At 52.2% G+C, this 17,090-nt stretch overlaps 8 protein-coding genes across 8 annotated transcripts; 4 read left to right on the plus strand and 4 right to left on the minus strand.

The window, feature by feature from the left end:
* Nucleotides 1–213: 213 nt before the first annotated feature.
* On the minus strand, nucleotides 214–1,603 carry BDQ94DRAFT_133480 (zinc-binding alcohol dehydrogenase family protein). The gene has a single exon (XM_026764285.1). The coding sequence runs from the start codon at nucleotides 1,484–1,486 to the stop codon at nucleotides 452–454; it is 1,035 nt and encodes a 344-aa protein (XP_026632699.1). The 5' UTR covers nucleotides 1,487–1,603; the 3' UTR covers nucleotides 214–451.
* A 215-nt stretch (nucleotides 1,604–1,818) lies between these two features.
* On the plus strand, nucleotides 1,819–4,332 carry BDQ94DRAFT_133483 (Zn(II)2Cys6 transcription factor). The gene is made up of 4 exons (XM_026764286.1): nucleotides 1,819–2,312; nucleotides 2,359–2,870; nucleotides 2,918–3,915; nucleotides 3,959–4,332. Exons 1-4 carry the CDS (start codon nucleotides 1,874–1,876, stop codon nucleotides 4,140–4,142), a joined length of 2,133 nt encoding a protein of 710 aa, XP_026632700.1. The 5' UTR covers nucleotides 1,819–1,873; the 3' UTR covers nucleotides 4,143–4,332.
* Nucleotides 4,333–4,417: 85 nt separating this feature from the next.
* BDQ94DRAFT_165366 (uncharacterized protein) lies at nucleotides 4,418–6,289 on the plus strand (the record flags this gene model as incomplete). The annotated part of the gene is made up of 1 exon (XM_026770282.1): nucleotides 4,418–6,289. One exon carries the CDS (start codon nucleotides 4,418–4,420, stop codon nucleotides 6,287–6,289), a length of 1,872 nt encoding a protein of 623 aa, XP_026632701.1.
* Nucleotides 6,290–6,402: 113 nt separating this feature from the next.
* BDQ94DRAFT_165367 (bZIP transcription factor JlbA/IDI-4) lies at nucleotides 6,403–7,506 on the minus strand (the record flags this gene model as incomplete). The annotated part of the gene is made up of 2 exons (XM_026770283.1): nucleotides 6,403–6,677; nucleotides 6,753–7,506. The coding sequence occupies 2 exons, from the start codon at nucleotides 7,504–7,506 to the stop codon at nucleotides 6,403–6,405; spliced, it is 1,029 nt and encodes a 342-aa protein (XP_026632702.1).
* A 1,618-nt stretch (nucleotides 7,507–9,124) lies between these two features.
* Nucleotides 9,125–10,007, plus strand: BDQ94DRAFT_165368 (glycoside hydrolase family 75 protein; the record flags this gene model as incomplete). Its single annotated transcript, XM_026770284.1, has 3 exons — nucleotides 9,125–9,235; nucleotides 9,308–9,676; nucleotides 9,753–10,007. 3 exons carry the CDS (start codon nucleotides 9,125–9,127, stop codon nucleotides 10,005–10,007), a joined length of 735 nt encoding a protein of 244 aa, XP_026632703.1.
* Nucleotides 10,008–10,133: 126 nt separating this feature from the next.
* On the minus strand, nucleotides 10,134–12,693 carry BDQ94DRAFT_133490 (Leucine Rich Repeat domain protein). Its single transcript, XM_026764287.1, has 3 exons — nucleotides 12,290–12,693; nucleotides 11,875–12,228; nucleotides 10,134–11,827 (listed from the first exon to the last, which is right to left on the minus strand). The coding sequence occupies exons 1-3, from the start codon at nucleotides 12,486–12,488 to the stop codon at nucleotides 10,431–10,433; spliced, it is 1,950 nt and encodes a 649-aa protein (XP_026632704.1). The 5' UTR covers nucleotides 12,489–12,693; the 3' UTR covers nucleotides 10,134–10,430.
* Nucleotides 12,694–13,324: 631 nt separating this feature from the next.
* Nucleotides 13,325–13,907, plus strand: BDQ94DRAFT_133491 (uncharacterized protein). The gene has a single exon (XM_026764288.1). The coding sequence runs from the start codon at nucleotides 13,407–13,409 to the stop codon at nucleotides 13,623–13,625; it is 219 nt and encodes a 72-aa protein (XP_026632705.1). The 5' UTR covers nucleotides 13,325–13,406; the 3' UTR covers nucleotides 13,626–13,907.
* Nucleotides 13,908–15,942: 2,035 nt separating this feature from the next.
* BDQ94DRAFT_133493 (uncharacterized protein) lies at nucleotides 15,943–16,400 on the minus strand. The gene has a single exon (XM_026764289.1). It carries the CDS (start codon nucleotides 16,251–16,253, stop codon nucleotides 16,032–16,034), a length of 222 nt encoding a protein of 73 aa, XP_026632706.1. The 5' UTR covers nucleotides 16,254–16,400; the 3' UTR covers nucleotides 15,943–16,031.
* Between the last annotated feature and the right edge of the window lie 690 nt (nucleotides 16,401–17,090).

Here is a 17,090-nt window from a genome sequence, read left to right on the forward strand (position 1 = left end):
TTTGCATTTATAGGATCAAATCGTCCACTACATCTCCCCAGAATGTCCTGATGTAGGTGGCTCGTGCCGTACTTAAATGGTCAGAAGACAGATATAACAGAAATCCACAGCTACATACACATGAATAGTAGTATTTGGCTTGCTCTAAGGGTGTCTGACGGTCACAAGGGTATCACCTGACGGCCTTGTTTGTATGACCGCATCTCACCTCTCCTCCGCCCTCTTCATCATCTCTATCTTCTCCCTCACTCCCTCTTCGCATCCAACTACGATGGTCAAGAATGAGATACATAATGATATGTGCCTTTTCATACTTGTTTCAATGTGGGATATATACTGCTGGACGCACAATCTCATATAATGTTTATAAATGGCCCCTTTGGCTGCGACCCAGGTACTGGGTTGCCTCCACAATTGTCCGTGGCCTCCCAACATGTCTGGGCCCATAAATTCACGGGGTGTCGGCCACGTTATACACCAACTTCTGTCCACTGACTTTGCCATCCTTCATATCCTGCAGACCCTCTACCACCCCCTGGAGTCCCCGTGGCCCCAGCTTGACAGGATGAGGCTTGACTTTTCCTTCTGCAAGGAAGGTGGCTGCCTTGCTCATGAACTGACCCGCAAACTCTCGATCCTCCGGCTTGGCTGGGATAATACCACCGCCGAAGTCAAAGTCTTCACCAAAGGCAGTGTATCCTATGGTGAAAAGACTGCGGACATCGTCCCGAGGAACGGCCACCTTCAGCAGGGCAGAATAATCGCCGCCCTTGCTAGAGATCACTTCGCCACAGAACTTAGCGCTAGACTCAACAGCAACAGTGTCAAAGACTAGCGACAGCTTATCCTGGGCGTAATCCTTGATGGCTTGGACTGCATTCGCATCTTTATAGTCGAACACTGCGTCTGCACCAAGACTCTTCACGAGATCAAAGTTTTGCGCCGAACAAGTTGTCAACACAGTGTACCCCGACAACTTGGCAAACTGGATGGCCAGAGTACCGGTGGCTGTGGAGCCACCGTAGATGAGAACCAACTCAGGCTGGGCCAGTGGGGCATCTGGTGGTGCGAGCTTCAGACTCTGATACAGGCCCTGGCCCACCGTGATTGTCCCCAAGCCAAGGGTTGAAGCTTCCTCAAAGCTGAGACGGTCGGGGATAGCGATCTGAAGATCAGCTTTGGGGATGCAGTATTCAGCAAAGGCTCCACTTTCCGGATTGTTAGAATTGCATCCTTGGACCCAACCGCAAACACGGTCGCCCTTGCGGAAGGCTTTCTTGACGCCCTTGCCGACCTCTTCGACGACGCCGGAGTAATCATTCCCAATGACTTGTCCAGGAGGTTTCCGGTCGGCGCTCTTCCAGTCGGTAGGGTTGAGAGCGACACTAACTGTCTTGACCAGAAGACAGTCGTCGGGCAGAGTGGGGATAGGGCGTTCCACCACGTCGCGACTACCGGGCGCAGTGATTACCAGGGCTTTAGGCATGATGAGAAGAGTGTACTGGTATGGGGCGAGTTACTGGGAAACAGGTGAGAGTTACAGACGAAGACACACGAGGTGGCAGAGGGGTTTATTTATGTTACATGACTGCAGATTATCACGTCACAGCTTCTGTGCCGGACGATGTCCTTCTTATCTCCGCTTCTTCACTGAAGGGATGACAGCTAAGCATTGTATTATTAATCGAGGTCATTAATAATCCACGATGCTAAGGCTGGCTTGCTGCGATGTGATTCGAGATCGGGACTCGCTAACCAGCGCCGGTCCCGAAATGGATCCGTTCAGTAGTTTTAGCTTCTCTCCAGCCGATCCATGTTCTCCAACATTCAACTATCTACCTCTGTTCCATTCTTCTTCAACTCACTGCTATTGATGTCGGCCCGGCCCAATGACATTCGTCGTGTTGCCAACTTCGTCTCTGCCCAATCCAGCCCGACTGACTCCCCGTCCACGGCTCCGCCAGCGGGAATGACGCCTCCTCCCCGCGAGCGGGTCCCTCGGGCCTGTGAACACTGCCGGGCCCGCAAGATCAAATGCAATGGCCAGCAGCCGTGCAATGCCTGCGCGCGTCATCCAGAGCGATGTCTCTACCGGACAGGAAGCATTCGCCAGAGGAAGAACCGTCGCACCAAGGAAGCCCCACGACCACCAGCTACCTTACTCCCTCTCCCGACCACCGACTCACCGACTACTCCAAGCGACTGGTCCCACACCAGTTTAAGCGATGGCCCGGCGCAGTATAAGCGACACCATGAGCTCCGTGCTGGCATCGGCGTACAGAACCCGGAGACAGGGGCATTCCAGTTCTATGGTAATTTCCATTCCCTACGTTTCGCTAGCTCTGTTAACCCTCGAAGGACCCTCCTCCGGATTCTGCTTCATTCACCGGGTCTACCAACGCATCAAGCAAGGCTCGTCTAGTGAGCCGCTGCTTGCGCGACGGAGCTGCTCCATTCCAGATGCCATCCACCGATTTGGTCTGGAGCGCTTCATGTTTGCCCGGCCAGGAGATTCGGATCCGCGGCGGACTCATTTTCCGTCTCAGATGTTCCTCCCCAGGGAGTTGGGGGATCAGTTCATTGAGGCCTATTTCCGCATTATGCACCCGCAAATACCCATCCTAATAAAGTCCGAGATTGACGATGCTTGGAACCAAATGTGGGAGTCTCCTGTACGCGACCACAGCGTTAAAAATCAGGACATCCTATTCATGGTGCTGGCTATCGGCGCTCGGGTCGCCAACTTGAAGGGGAAGCAAACCGAAAGCAGTGTCGCGGCTTGGGCCGATTATTTTTCCAGTCGAGTGTCTGAGGGGCCCATCTTTCTGCAGGAACCGAGTATCCGAGGTGTACACTTGATGCTGCTGAAGGTACGTCACTGACATCTGCCAATTGAAACTCGCTAATCGATTAAAAGTCAATGTACGCTTTGCAGCTGATGCGACAAAACGATGCTTATCTCTACCTGGGTCACGCCACTCGCACCTGTCTCGTACTAGGTTTGCACCGGGCCCAGGTCACCGATGGCCGCGATCCCACCGTACACCGGCTGCGTTTGACCTTTTGGACGACGTTTTTTTGCGAGCGCATATCTTCTCTGTACATGGGTCGTCCGTCGAGCCTTTCTGACCGACAAATTGACACAGCCTATCCCGAGGACCTGCCGCCGAATCCCTATGACAGCACTTGTGCGCCCATGCAAGAATGCGCATTCATCCGAGCCATGGGCGAGATCGCCAAGCTGGCAGATCGCATCTCTATCGAGATATATTCGCCGGCCAGCATCAAAAACCCTACGGATCTGGACAAGCTCAACCAAATCAGCGTTGAATGCGATCACGCCCTCCAAGCTGTCACCCCAACACTACCAAGTTACCTGCATTTCTTCGATGACAGCGTCCCAATTGGCGAGCCCTGGCAGGAGATCCAACGCCTGAGTCTTGGATTCTGCTACTACGTCGTTCGGATGCTTCTCTCCCGCCCGGCACTGGTGCTCACCACATTTTTCTCCTCAGTACAAGAAGCCCAGATCGCCACTGGCTGCACTGAGCTCCAATCTTGCATCAATTCATCGACTTCTGCAGCGCGGAATTTGATCCACCTCGCTCACGACGTCTATTTCCGTCGTTTCCCAGATATTCGCTATGACGGAGCTTTAGCTTCGTTCCTTCTATCTGCGTCGCTGACTCTTTTATACGATGTGCTCAATTTAGGAACTGATCCGGACCGAGCCAGGCAGACATTCACGGTCGTGGAAAAGGCGATAAAGTGCCTCGATGAGATAGAGCATACGGGGTACACATCGGGCAAGGCGTTGAGCCTGGACCTGATGAGAGTGGCCAAGCAAGCGGTGCAAGCGGCAGATCCTGTGGTGGACACTAATCAGGTCTTGATGGATGCGTTCCCGTGGTTAGAGTATGTTTCCCCCTCTTGTTGTCAGACTATGCTGACTGAGTAGTAATTGGGCATCTGCTCAGGTCGGGGAGAATCCCGATCTGTCAATGTATACATTTCCCCCAGCGGACGTGACGGTCATTGGCTCATTGGCGGGGAATGATGTCGGTTGGACGGAAATGGAGGGCAACCATCTCTGGTTGGGCAATGGATTCGAGCCGAATGCGATGCCGGGGTGTTTATTCTAGGCGCGAAAAGGGTAGAAGGGATAGAACAGCACATATACAGACTAATAGATTATTCATGCGTGCCGGCGGCTATTCTGGCATTGTCTCCCGGCCACGTTTCTCCAGCTGAAACACCCCAATGCACCTCAGCCTTAGGGTATTATTGCTCCAATGCGGTGCCTGCCCTAACCGCCATCCATCCTGGTCGTAGTCCGAGCGCCATGCAGATAAAGAATCCAGAGATACTTATACCTTCATTCCATCCCAAGCTCATCCTCTCAGTTACATGAGTGCCAATGTCCAAAGCTAACACCCGGGCAGTCCCCTGGACTTCCCATCTCATCTACCTCCTCCTAATTCTCCCCACTGCCCTCAGCATCACCCTCCTGCTCAGCGACTCTCAGCACTGGACCCTTACGGGCGACCTCTACACCTTCATCAACCACTACCGCACAACCGTGCAAACGGCCCTTCAGGTCCTAGCCACTTTCCTCGGCGCTATCCAAATTTACAGCATCTGCCGCCTCATCAACCACGCCACTCGCATCTTTTTCAAACACTCCACCCACCACACGACCCTCAACGACCTCGCCCTCTGGTCCGCCCTCTCCACCCCAACTACCAACTTCACCCTCCCTCTACCCCAAATTCTCCTCACTCTCCTCCTCGCCAACCTTTCCGCCGTCCTCTCCGCCCTCTGGACCGGCGCCCTCACCCCAACCTCCACCACAACCACCGCCAATACCACTATCCTCATCCCGTCCTACGCCAACCGTTCCTTCATCAAAGAATATCCCTCCCAGATCGACACCACCGGTCCCTCCCTCCGCACCTCCCTCGGCTACTTCACCTACTCCGTCGGCGTCGGCCTCCTTACTTCCCTCGTCTCCTCCGCTTCCACCGCCTCCCCGCTCACCGGCTCCCTCCGCGCCCGCTCCCACGCCAAACTCGACTCTACCGGCTACTCCTACTCCGGCCGCTCCTACGGCGTCGGCAGTACAGTCGGCCTCGCTGACGAAAATGTCACTTCGTCTTACCCATACGCAGCCAACTACACCTACCGCGAACGCGGCTATCTCACCCGCGTCTCCTGTCTATATAACACCTCCTCTCTCTTCCTCCTGGAAGATACCTACGACACAGCCCTATATGTTGCCAAAGGCCCGCTACCGGACAGTAACGTCTCCTCAGGCGAGTACTCCACCTACACGGGGTGGTCGACAGACACGATCGTAGCCCTGGGCGTAGCCAGCCAGCCAGCGGCATACACAAAGGAGAGGTACGTCGCAGCGGCAGCGGGGAGCTATTATGCGTCGTTGAACGCGAGTCAATGCCTAATCAGCTTCGTACCAAGCTGGTTCTCCGTGAACGTGGGTATTCAAGAGAAAGTGGTGGATGTGGTACCGCTGAACAACACCACCTCTTTTCCAGAAGAAGAAGACACCGACATAGACATCGACCCCACCAACAAAACCATCCACGTCGCCATGCGCCAGCTCGAACTCATCTCCAACGACCTCACCTCCTTCTACCGCTCCACGCTCGGCGACGCATTTAACACCTCCATCGCAGATCACGCCACGAATACCAACACCACCGCCACCATTTCCTCGAACTTCACCACCACCACATCAAACTCCACCGACAATGTAACAACAACCCTGACAGCCATTCAAAACACCTATATCTCTCTCATCGACGATATCCTCGCCGCGTACGCCTCTGCGCAGATCATGGTGGGGAATTTCTCTCGCCCCGCTACGGCAACGGTTACGATTGATGCGTTGCGTCTGGGTTCGAGGGTGTATATTGTCGCGGTGTTTGTGGTTAATGTGCTTGTGGTGCTGGGGGTTGGGGTCGAGATGGGACGGACAGGTGTGTGGAGGGCCCTGCCTGGGTTTGATTATTTGGATGCGAGGATGTTGGTGCTGGGGGGTGCAAATGGGGGAAGGGGGATCGCGGAGAGGGCGGCGGATGTGGGGTGGAAGGGGTCGGAAACGGGGAAGATTGGGGTCCGGCTTGTTGGGGTTGGCGGGGTGAGGGGGGTGGGGTGGGGGTTGGTTTATGGGAGTCGTAGTAGGAGTAAGGGTGATGGTGGTGGTGGTGGTGAGAAGGGGAGGGAAGGGAGGAGAGCGTCGCAGGAGACGTTGGTGGAGGGGTGGATTTGATTTATTCGAGAGTGTTTAGTATATATAGTAAGTAGAAATTGGGGATGGGTTACGGATATTGGCTACGCTGTTTTTATAGAAGAAAGGAGGAATATGAACTGGTAGCTGTATTGTTACTTCTGACTCCTCACCATACTTCGCAACGCCTCTGTCTCCCCCTCCAACTTGGAAACCCGCATCTTCAACTCGTCCCGCTCGCGCTTAATCGCCTCAAGCTCCTCCTCCAACTGATTCATCCGATCCACGCGTCGCTGACGATACCGTCGCGCAGCAAGGGTATTCAGCTCCCGTTTCTTGACTCGGTTCGGGGCTTCTTTCGGAGGAGCGGCGGCTCGAGAGGATGTAGTTGAGCTGACAGCTGGCATGGGTGGGAATTCTGATTCAGGTTCTTCACATTACCTCGTTAGTCACACCGTATCTCTGATAGTATTTTAAAGCAGAGGGGGTTATGGGAGCATCCTACCAGGAAGAGAATTCACACCAGGCGAAGCCAACAGATTCAACTCCTCGCTCAACTCCGGAGAACTAAGCAAGGAATCAATCGGGTCGAGATCAGGTCCAGCAGCGGTAACAGGCACAAGAGAGTGAGGATGAGGGTGAAGTATCGTCGCGCAAGAAGTATGTTGGGTAGTCGGATCCGGATAGCCAATGATCTGATCTTGATAGCTACTATCGCTCAGACTGGACAAGGCTGTGTTTATAGTTGAATTGGACCCGGCAGTTAGAGAAGTATCCGGCGGCGAGTCGTCATAGAACAAGGAAGTGGTGTCAACGGGAGGAAAGGCCGCTGACGAGAAGTCAAAAGTAGGATTATTATGAAATTCGGGAGGAAGGTAGAATGAATCTGGGTATTGGGAGAGGTCCTGGTAGAAATGGGAACTATTATACGGCGGCGGCGGAGAGGTCTCGTTCTGCGCAGATGAACGCGAAGGTCTGGCGGGCGACAGGCATGGCGGTAATTGCAGTGACAGCCATTCTTCTATACTTAGGGCCGGGTCCTTGGACCCGGGAGAGCCGGTGCGAAGAGAGGGTAGAAGGGGACGCTTTCGCCGAGGCGATGGAGGATGAGAAGGGGGAGGAGAAGATGAAGTTGGTCGGGGTGAGGCCCGGTTTATAAGGCCGCTGCGGATTGAGGAGGCGGGCTTCGTTTTGGGTTTAGTGCGACGGGTGGGGCGGGTGCGTTTTGGGCGCGTGTTAGTTGGGTGGCTTTTATTCATGTCTTCAGAGAACAATAGATAGTATACTAGTGAAAGATGTATGGTGTAGTATGTACATTCAAACAAAGACAACCAGCGCAGTATTCCATCTATGTACCCTCGTCATTCTGAGCCATCTTCTTCATTCTAACACTTGTGAAGAACGAAACGTTGTCTAGTAAAATCTCGGGTTAGCTGTATCCAAGTGGAGATGGAAAAGACACTATGAACACGAGCGAGCGACTCAGATGATGTCGGCCCGCAAGCCTGGAAAGGTTCTTCCATTTTCATCTTTCCAAGCGCCTCAGCATGCGGAGCATGTCAGCGATCGGGGGTTGTCTTCATCGTGCGGTAGCGCTAAACTATCCAGAATGGGGCTGGTGCTTACGGACCGGAGGAAAGTGGCATGCATGATGATTAGGTGGCGTATTGGAGGGAATTGACAGATAAGAAGATGAAGATGGGTTCAACAAGTCCATTCAATTGATATATGCTCGCTTTCCTACGTAGAGATATATCTCTCTTATGTCTATATACTGCTGCTATTTGACTCAGATTATCGTCAGAGTCCACCATGATGAGTCCAGCATGAGTTCAGCATGGTCTATCATGAGTCTCTGTGAGTCGAGATGATACAGAATGAGCACAGCAGAGAGACAACTAAACTGCACCCGCCAATTGAATACAGATGGGGCCATCGAGCATGAGTCATTCTCACTCATGGCCAGATTGCCCCACTTGCTATTAACCCCACCCTCCACCTCAACACGAGCCACCCAATCAGAGCGTGATGCCCCAGACATGCAGCGGTGCCTGAACTGGAATCACAATTATGCTGATAACGCGGGTTTTCTCTCCGCCCCTGACAAGGGCCATTGTGCTTACACATTAGACATGTTGTGTTGCCACTGTGGCTTGTCGCAGAATTATCCTTATCATGAAAATGCCTTAATGCCCTGTGTGTGCAAATATCTATCCATGGTTCTCATCATCTATCATGAGCAGTTTCATCCCTTATGGTAAACTTCATATACTTGTACTACAATCTAAATATCATGTTGACAGGCTATATCTGCAGACGGAGTATGTTACTTTCTCCATTTAGTAGTACACATGGTTGCAAAAATAAGACATACACACTCACAAGTGTCACACCATCCGCTCCCCTCGTCGGATATCAACTCCGCAACCTCACCAAATCAATTCTGTCAATTACGGGGTTACTTTGTGAAACCCTACATCCTGGACCGGAGGTACTTTACCTGCCGTAGAAATTGCTTCCTACCAGTATCGGACTATCATGCAACTTCTCATCCAGCACATTGTAAGATAGAATATCTATAGACTTCCTACAAACTTCATTGCCTATGTGTAAAGATCCTATTATTGTAGTTCACCTCAAAGCATCTCCAATATTCATCCTCATCTCCATATAAACCACACCACTTGTTAGAAATCAGTATCTACAGATATTGACTTTCGCTTCGAATCATATACACCTGATGACGGCATCCTTAGGGCTCTAAACAACAAGCCCAAACACCACACAACTATCCATACTCCTACCTGCCTACCTACCTACCTAAAACATATCTTCACCTAACCAACCAACACCAATACTTACCCCATAACCACCACAATGCACCTCCTAACCACCCTCCTCCTATCCACCACCACCACCATCACCACCCTCCTAGCAACCGCCTACTCCATCCCCCCCCCCCTATCCGCCCTCTACAACAAACACAAGGTCTGCCCTAATACCCCCTCCCCTACTCCCTCCCCTAACCCACCAATCCACTAAACCGAATCAACAAAACAGTCCAAACCGTGCCTCCACCCCCTCGCCACCGGCTTCCACGACGGCCAAAACCCCACCGACTCAACATTCACCTACTGCAGTGACCTATCCAACAAATCCATCTTCCTGCACAGCCCCACCCTCGGCGGCCGCTACGACAACATGGACATAGACTGCGACGGGGCGAACGCTCACGGCGGGAACTGCGGCTACGACGAGTCCATCCAAGACCAAACGAGCTTCAAAGATCTTGTTGTATCTCAGTACGGGATCCCTGATCTGGATGCGAATATACATCCGTATGTGGTCTTCGGGAATACGGATTATGATCCCCAGAGGGATGGGATGTGGCCGTTGAGTGTTATGGTTGTGGTTTGTGGGAATCAACTTGTGAGTGGTCCCCTCCGGAGGAGTGGTTTGTTGTGTAAGGGGTAGGGGGGTTGCTGATGAGAAGGGATCATACTAGTTTTATGGAATCTGGGGCGATACGGCTGGGGGGAGTTGGACGGGAGAGGCGTCGATTGCGTTGGCTAAGCTGTGTTTCCCAGGTGATGGGGTGAGTGGGGATAATGGGCATGTTGGGGATGATGTCCTGTATATTGGGTTCGTTGGGAGGGAGGCGGTTCCTGGGGGGAGGGCGAATTGGAAGGCTGGGAGTACGTGGGAGTTTGAGGAGAGTATTCGCGGATTGGGGGAGAGGTTGGTTGCGACGCTTACTTAGTTGATAGTTCTAGCTAGGTAGCGAAGGTTGCTTTTTGAAATTAGAGCATCTTGTTCTTATTGTTGTTGGCTTACTGTGCTGGTTTACTCCCTACGTATATCTCCATACTACTGTGTACGATGGTAGATTTCATAGTAAGATGAGATTCTATAACTATCAATTTGCTAAGTAATTCCCGCAAACCATAACCCGACCAACAGCAAGGTATCATAAGCGCAGCAGCAAGCCAAGCCAATCAGTCCGTCAAGCTCTCCCAACGCTGAAACTCGCTCCCGCTATGCAGAACAAAACAATCATGTCGTCAGAACCACACTTTTGGCGCGTTCCGTTGCAGTGGCCCAAATCATTTAACGCCGGCCAAATGCGCCATACACAGTAATAAAACAACAAGAAGATAAGCAAGGGTATAAATCAAATACATGATCATTTCTTGAACATGTAGTGCCCGTAGAGCCCGCCTACGTCGCCCACGGCCACGGGAATCTTCCGCATGCCCCACCAACGGGCGCCCATCTTCCAGGAACGCGCTCCGTCGTCGAGCATGACTTCCGGCATGGAGGCCGGGTCCCGCACGTACCATCCCCGACGGCCCAGCTCGCGCACCGTCCAGTCCGGCGAGGTGCGCGTGTTGCGCGCCCGCTCGCGCAGAGGAGCGATAAGCTTGTCGCTGAACTCGATGACCTGCAGCGGGTAGCTCTGCGGCGAGAGAATGACGCACGCGTTAGGATTAAAAATGGTGCCGATTGTCAGCTGGTTGGCCTTGTTCAAATCCAGGTAGCACAGCGTGGATGGAACCCAGGGGGTGATCGGCTCTCCCTCCACCGGCTTGGGCGGCACAAAGAAGGTGTTGAGATCCTGGCCATTGAGCTCGCATGAGCTCAAACCCAGCTCTTCCAGATGCTTCGTCAAGGGTAACAAGGCCTGGGTATGGGCGGAAGTCACCTTGGCCCCTCCGAGGTTGAGCGAACGAAGGGTAGAAGGCAATCGAGGAAGGAGTGCCTGCACATCCTCCTCCTCCAGGAGCCGGGACCGGGTGGGGTCGGTCAGCACGTTCAGGAACACCAGCGAGTCGCAGACGGCTGGGTGGGTGGACAGAAACTCGACGACTCGAGAGCCCCGCAGGCGGGAGCAGCGGGAGATGCTGAGATGAGTGATCTTGGCGGTCTCGGGGATAGAGAACAGCGCCTCCTCGCTGATCTGCGTGTGGGTGACATCGAGGTGAGTGAGATTGACCAGGCGTGGCAGGAGAATCTCAAAAGCAGCCGCGGGAAGACTGCTGCATTCATGCAGGGAAACCCGTCGCAGGTTCGGCAGGGTCATGGGGAGACCAGGACCGGAAATCAAGGCCTCCAAGAAGAGAGTGGAGAAGGATTGAGAGGAGCAGCCGCAGAAATCGACGGCTGACAGGTTCGGGAGACCGGTGAACAGCTTCCGAAGCACATCCAAGCTGATATCGCCCTCGACATGTTCCTGCAACAAGCATTCCTTGAGGTTGGGCAGCAGTTCCAGACACTGGAGGAGCGTCTTGGAGGTGAGGTTCTGGATCTCAGCGTTCATCTGCTTGGTGCGACCCAGTCCAACCGACGTAAAGTGCGAGAAGTCAAGGCGGCGAACCAGCGTGCCCAGAGCCGGATAGCGAGAGATATGATTGAGAGCTTTAGAAAAGATGATGGAGTGGGGGAATGTCATGTTCCGGTACAACACACTGAGGGTGGCGGCGTGCAATGTCTTCGAGGTAAGCAGGCACGAGATCAAATCCACGTTACGGGGGGTATATCCATTGGGGGGCACGTCCAATGCCAACATGGAAATAAGATGGTCTGTACCAATTAGCGGCCTGATATCCATGTGAAGATCCAGCACTTACCAAGAACCTCCGGGGGAAGCCTTTCCAGAGCCGATGTGCCTGCAGGCGGCTTCTGCTCCACTTCCACCTCCTTCACTTCCGGCACCTGTAGTTTCTGCTCTTCCACCGGCAATGGCTTGCTAGGCGGAGTGACATCGGGTGTATCCCAGGCCCAACCACGGGCGTGCAAGTTCCCCAGGCTGCGGAGATCGCTGTAGCTCCGACTAAGACTCTTGCCACCCAGCCGGATCTGCTTCCAGCCGAGAAATCCACCGCAGGGGCAGCAAAAGTCGGGCTGCATCTCAATGGGGTTGCGCTTGGTGGGCTCTTGAGGGGAATGTTCAATGTGGGTATCGACGAAGGACTGGGCAATGCCTATGACGTGTAAGTGACCTGCTATGACACCATTCCTGCCCATTGATTGACATATACATACCATCCACGTCTTCCTTGATGGAACCGAATGACTCCCGGCGGCGACTGCTGGACCGGGAGTTCTGGGAGGAGCAGGTGGAGGGATGAGGGGAGGCGTTGCGGGAGCCTTCAGTAGGCGAGGTGTTTCCCGAGACAGCGGGAGAGTATCTAGGCTGTGATGTCTTGTGCAAAGACAGCGGGACGGTGGTGGCGGCCGACATAATGAAGAGGGGGAGGGCGTATGGTTTGGGAAGGCTCTATATAGGAAAGTAGGGCCGGTCCCAGAAAAGGGTGGTGAGGTGACGAGAAGATCAGGAGAGGCACACACACGCACACACAGGCAAGAGGGACGGTGGGAAGAAAGAGGAAAAGAGGGAAAAACGGAAAAGCTTTTTTTTTCTTCTTTCCCCAGATTCCACCCAAAACACCCCTGTCTGCAGAGGACGCTAGAAGATGCCAAAGAGGGGCGCTGGAGACGTAATTAAGCGTATATTCGGAGCCAGAGCGTGAAGGTTGTTGCTGTTAGTCACAGAATCAGCGGCCGATGGAACGAGGCCGCGCCCCGAGGCGGGCACACGCTATTTGACTCCAAGAGATCCAAGCCAGCGGACAGAGTAATGATTCGCTTAGGCGGAGGGGCAGTCAGTGGACCGTGCAGTGAGCTATGCAATGTTGGTTCAACAGGGCTGCTTTTTTTGTGCAGATCAATTGAGGGGAATGGGGGGAAATAGGAATCAAGGAAGTGAGGCCAGTGGATGTTGTTCCAAGGAGGAGGATAAAAATACCAAGCACGGGGTGAAAGGTAAAAATAATGTGAGTAATCAAACAGTACAAAGTAGAGGGGGGGAAATGCCAAATGAGAGAATCAGAGAGAAAAAAAAAAAAGGGAGAAAGTAGAAAGAGAAAGCGGCAAGAAACTGCAAGTCGACGTCAAATTTCCATTAAGTAAGGCGAACAGACCGGGTTTGCCAACCAGCCAAAAGCCAACTAACAACGGTGACACTGGGCACTGTCTTGGTAATTTTTTTTACAGAGGGTTTGCCCGCGGAGTGGAGGCGGAAAGCAAAGCTCAGCGCCGAAAAGAAAGAGAAGCCCATGGATCCCGCCGATGACTCGGTCGGACTAACTCAACTGACCACATGGGGCCCTCCATCCCTCCCAGCGGCGAATCCGGTTGTTCGGAAGGAGCAAAGACAAAAAGAGGTACCATTTGGCTGCTCCATTCTTTACTTCTTACCAAAGTACTTTGCTGCATTGTGAGTGGTCCTCCTGGTCCATCCTTGAATCCTTTGACCGTTGATCGATCGCCTCCCGCTGCGGATTGGTTGCTTTTTTCTCACACGGCCGAACTACCATAGTACTATTTTAATCCACGTTCGGGGGCGATACCCGGTCTACGCAGTAAGGTTATCAATCAAACCGGTCGGAAATTGACATAATGCAGAGGTCGTCGTGTGAATTACTGAGGGAAGGGGTCTCACATACTAGACACACACCCTCGCTCTACGCAGTGTCGGTCATCTTCCCCGGTGAGAGATGGTATTTGCAATATACAGCAATATACAAGGAAGAAATAGATTACCAGACAGATTTCCATTAGTCGACAAAAGTGATGATTCGATGGCGGACTTGCTGGCGCCATGGCCGAGTCTTGCTCGATCGGGATCACCGCCTGCATTCTATGACATAATGGAAAACCGCCGCTGGTGGCCCCGTGACCTGCCCGACGGGGCGGGATCTTCTCGAGGCCGAGTTCCGCACTCCTCCGACCATCGGGACTTTCCTCCCCTACTAAGAACACTAGTGAGTTATCCATCTGGTCCTCCGTTACTCCATAGTAGTATCCGTAGTAAAGGATGAGAGGGCCATTCTCGTAAGAGTAATTGGATGCGTGTCATCTTCATTTCCCATGAACTCCCAAGACATTATCCCCTATAGTATCGACAGATATAGTTTCTCAAAAGTTATGTCGCCATCTACCCCAGACCTGCACGCACCCCTGATGCAATATTCCTTACCTAACAATTACTACTCGCCCGCCCTTCATTTGCTCCGGGCGGGATCCCGTGATCCTGCGGAGAACGCTAGTGCTGTCACTCCTTCTTCCTCCCCCTTCTCCTCTTTCCATTATTCGTCATCCACAGCCATGTCTCCCTTGATCCAGAGATCAGGAGAACTCAATCCCTGACAGTCTTCATCTCTTCCAAGGAGAAGTTGATGAAACCAGGCCACATGTCCAAGTTACGGCCGAGTAATTCACTCTTTCCAAATCAAGCTGACTCAGGTCATTGAAGCATGATCAATACACTAACTACTGGCGCTCGTATCGGGGGGATGACTCCTGGTTGACTGACAGCATCACCCCATCTTTGAGCCTTTAATGATTGTGGGGTAGCTGCACAAAGAGGAACTAGACTAGCGGTAGGGAGCTACTAGCTAGGCTACCGTGCCCCAGGGGGCATGAACTATGTAGCACCCCCTGATTGGTAGGCTGATCTTAGTACTTCCTAGATCGCATGGATGATCTGACACGATACCGAAATCCACGAAAGGGCATTGGCTTGTGAGAAGTACAATTCATCTCCCGAAACAGCCAAGTCTTCGACTGGACGATCACCTCACTCTTCATGCAGCAACTCATTGCTTGAAGCTGCTGACCGGGTTGATCAATCCAGGATACAGAAGTGCCGACAGCAAACGAAACGAAAACGAAACGAATTCTCTTGATGTCGTCTTCTGATATTGTTCGTGCAACCAGGCTTTCATCCTACATCCTTACGCAGGCAGTACAGCATGTTTCTACCACACCGGAAAATACCCCGCATATCTCCAGACAGGGATCGTCCGCGATGGGTGTGCTGACTCCTCAGGCCATCATTGGTAGTTAGTCATACGCTGATTGAAAGTCATGGAACACCAGTGTGACCAGACCACACCCATGCTTCCTGTCTACTTGAAACGGTTGCACATATGATGTCTACTGAATGTGGTGGTGGCTGAATAATTACATAGGCATCGGGGGTCAAGAATGCAGTAGGCGATGAATCACCTGGAACAGACCAAATGAGGTGCTCAACCCCAAGACAAGACAATGAAAGGGGATCTTGGCCAACATAATACCACTAACCTTCAGTACAGCTTGAACTCCCGATTCCGGTCCATCCTACTTCATAAACATGCTAAACAACAAGCCAGGTAGTAAGCAACTATTACCAAACACTACTAATAGATAGTCCCCATAGCCAGGCCATCCCCGTCTTGGCTTCCCCTTGCAGTCTGTCGGAAGTTGACACCGACACCTTGCCCATACCATTGTCGTCATCGCAACCACCTTTATCCCATGTCGTGCTGGGTTGGTCAGATTCGTAATCCATCACGTAAAATATTCTACCTTCTGCAGTGAAACATGCATCAACCGGTTATTCTTAACCGGCATTTACAATGGTAGAACAGATAGATCGAAAGATGCTGGCTATACTAATTACCGACCCCCAGCCCGCCAAGCCAGGGATCCCCAGCTAAACCCGTCTATCCAACAGGCGGCGTAGCTAGCCGAACCTCCCAAGCGAGCTCGCATTCCCCACCCTCTATTGGTCTGGGCCTCTCATAGTCGGGTTTCTGTGCTCCAGAACTTACTTCCAATAGCCTAGTACTACTAACAAACTGACAGACTGACTCGCTTGATCGGTTGGTTCCTGGTTACAACCAAAAACCTAATTAATTATCAAATTAATGACAGGTTATTATTAGTTAGTAATCGAACACTACTCTGCTTCCGAAAACATCATTGTGCCAAAGCCACTGCAACCCAAGGTAACCAGATGGCAAAGTCGTAAAGTAAGTACTATGGTTACAATCATGTCCAGAATATTACCGGGTAAATACCCGCGGATACCCTGATCACGAGACATATTAGGTAGGGACCCGGGTCGCTCACGCCAGCATGACACCACTTGACACCTGCGCACGCAAGCAGCATCGCCCATCCCCGCTCATAGTTCGGTCGGCCGACATGATCCGTGGGTTTGGGGGCTGGGTAACACGATGGCAGCTGGGTGGGGACTACGGGACTACTTGCTACAAAGGACTGATGTGGCGGGTTTCTATAGGTATTGTTGTAAGGCTGAGTGAGGGTGGGGAGGGGAGATGGCATCCACTGGACTGGGTGTAGGTCTCGTTTTTGGGGTCATTCGTTGTTAAGTTCACTTATATATGGGAGATTACGAATACGAGAAACTAAATATATTGGTTTTTGACATGTATATCCATTGATGGATCGAGGTAATGGGGATTTGGGGGTTTGGGATGATATTCAAATATGAGGAATAATTTGGAATGTAGTACTAGTATAAGCACTGACACCGCTTCAGGAGTGGTTGAATGCTACTGGATGATTCTATGCATGCCGAATTATCTTCTATTATTGGTCAATTCAGTGGTTATTTTGCTATTTTTCTTGTCGCTCTTGCTACTCATGCACACACAATGGCATGAGTTGCTTTCTTCATGTTGCAGCATCGCTCATCACATACCTCCTACGACGATGTTCGTATCACCCATGCAGCAGCCCTTCTATGGGCATGCAATGTCCAGAATACTCATTAACATTCAATGAGTACCATCATAATGTGGTACCCGAACGCGTTGACCATCTACAAGTGCTCTGCCACTTTCTGTCCCTATAGAGACCAGTGGTCGCTAGAGCTCCTGAGATAGTGGCCCCTTGGCGAAGTCGGAGTCTTACAGCCCACTTCATCAAGACATTACATCCGCCGCAGAGCGGAACTATTGTGAATATTGATAATAAACAGTTGGGTAGGAAG

Source organism: Aspergillus welwitschiae (assembly GCF_003344945.1).
Source record: "Aspergillus welwitschiae strain CBS 139.54b unplaced genomic scaffold BDQ94scaffold_1, whole genome shotgun sequence".
NCBI lineage: Eukaryota > Fungi > Ascomycota > Eurotiomycetes > Eurotiales > Aspergillaceae > Aspergillus > Aspergillus welwitschiae.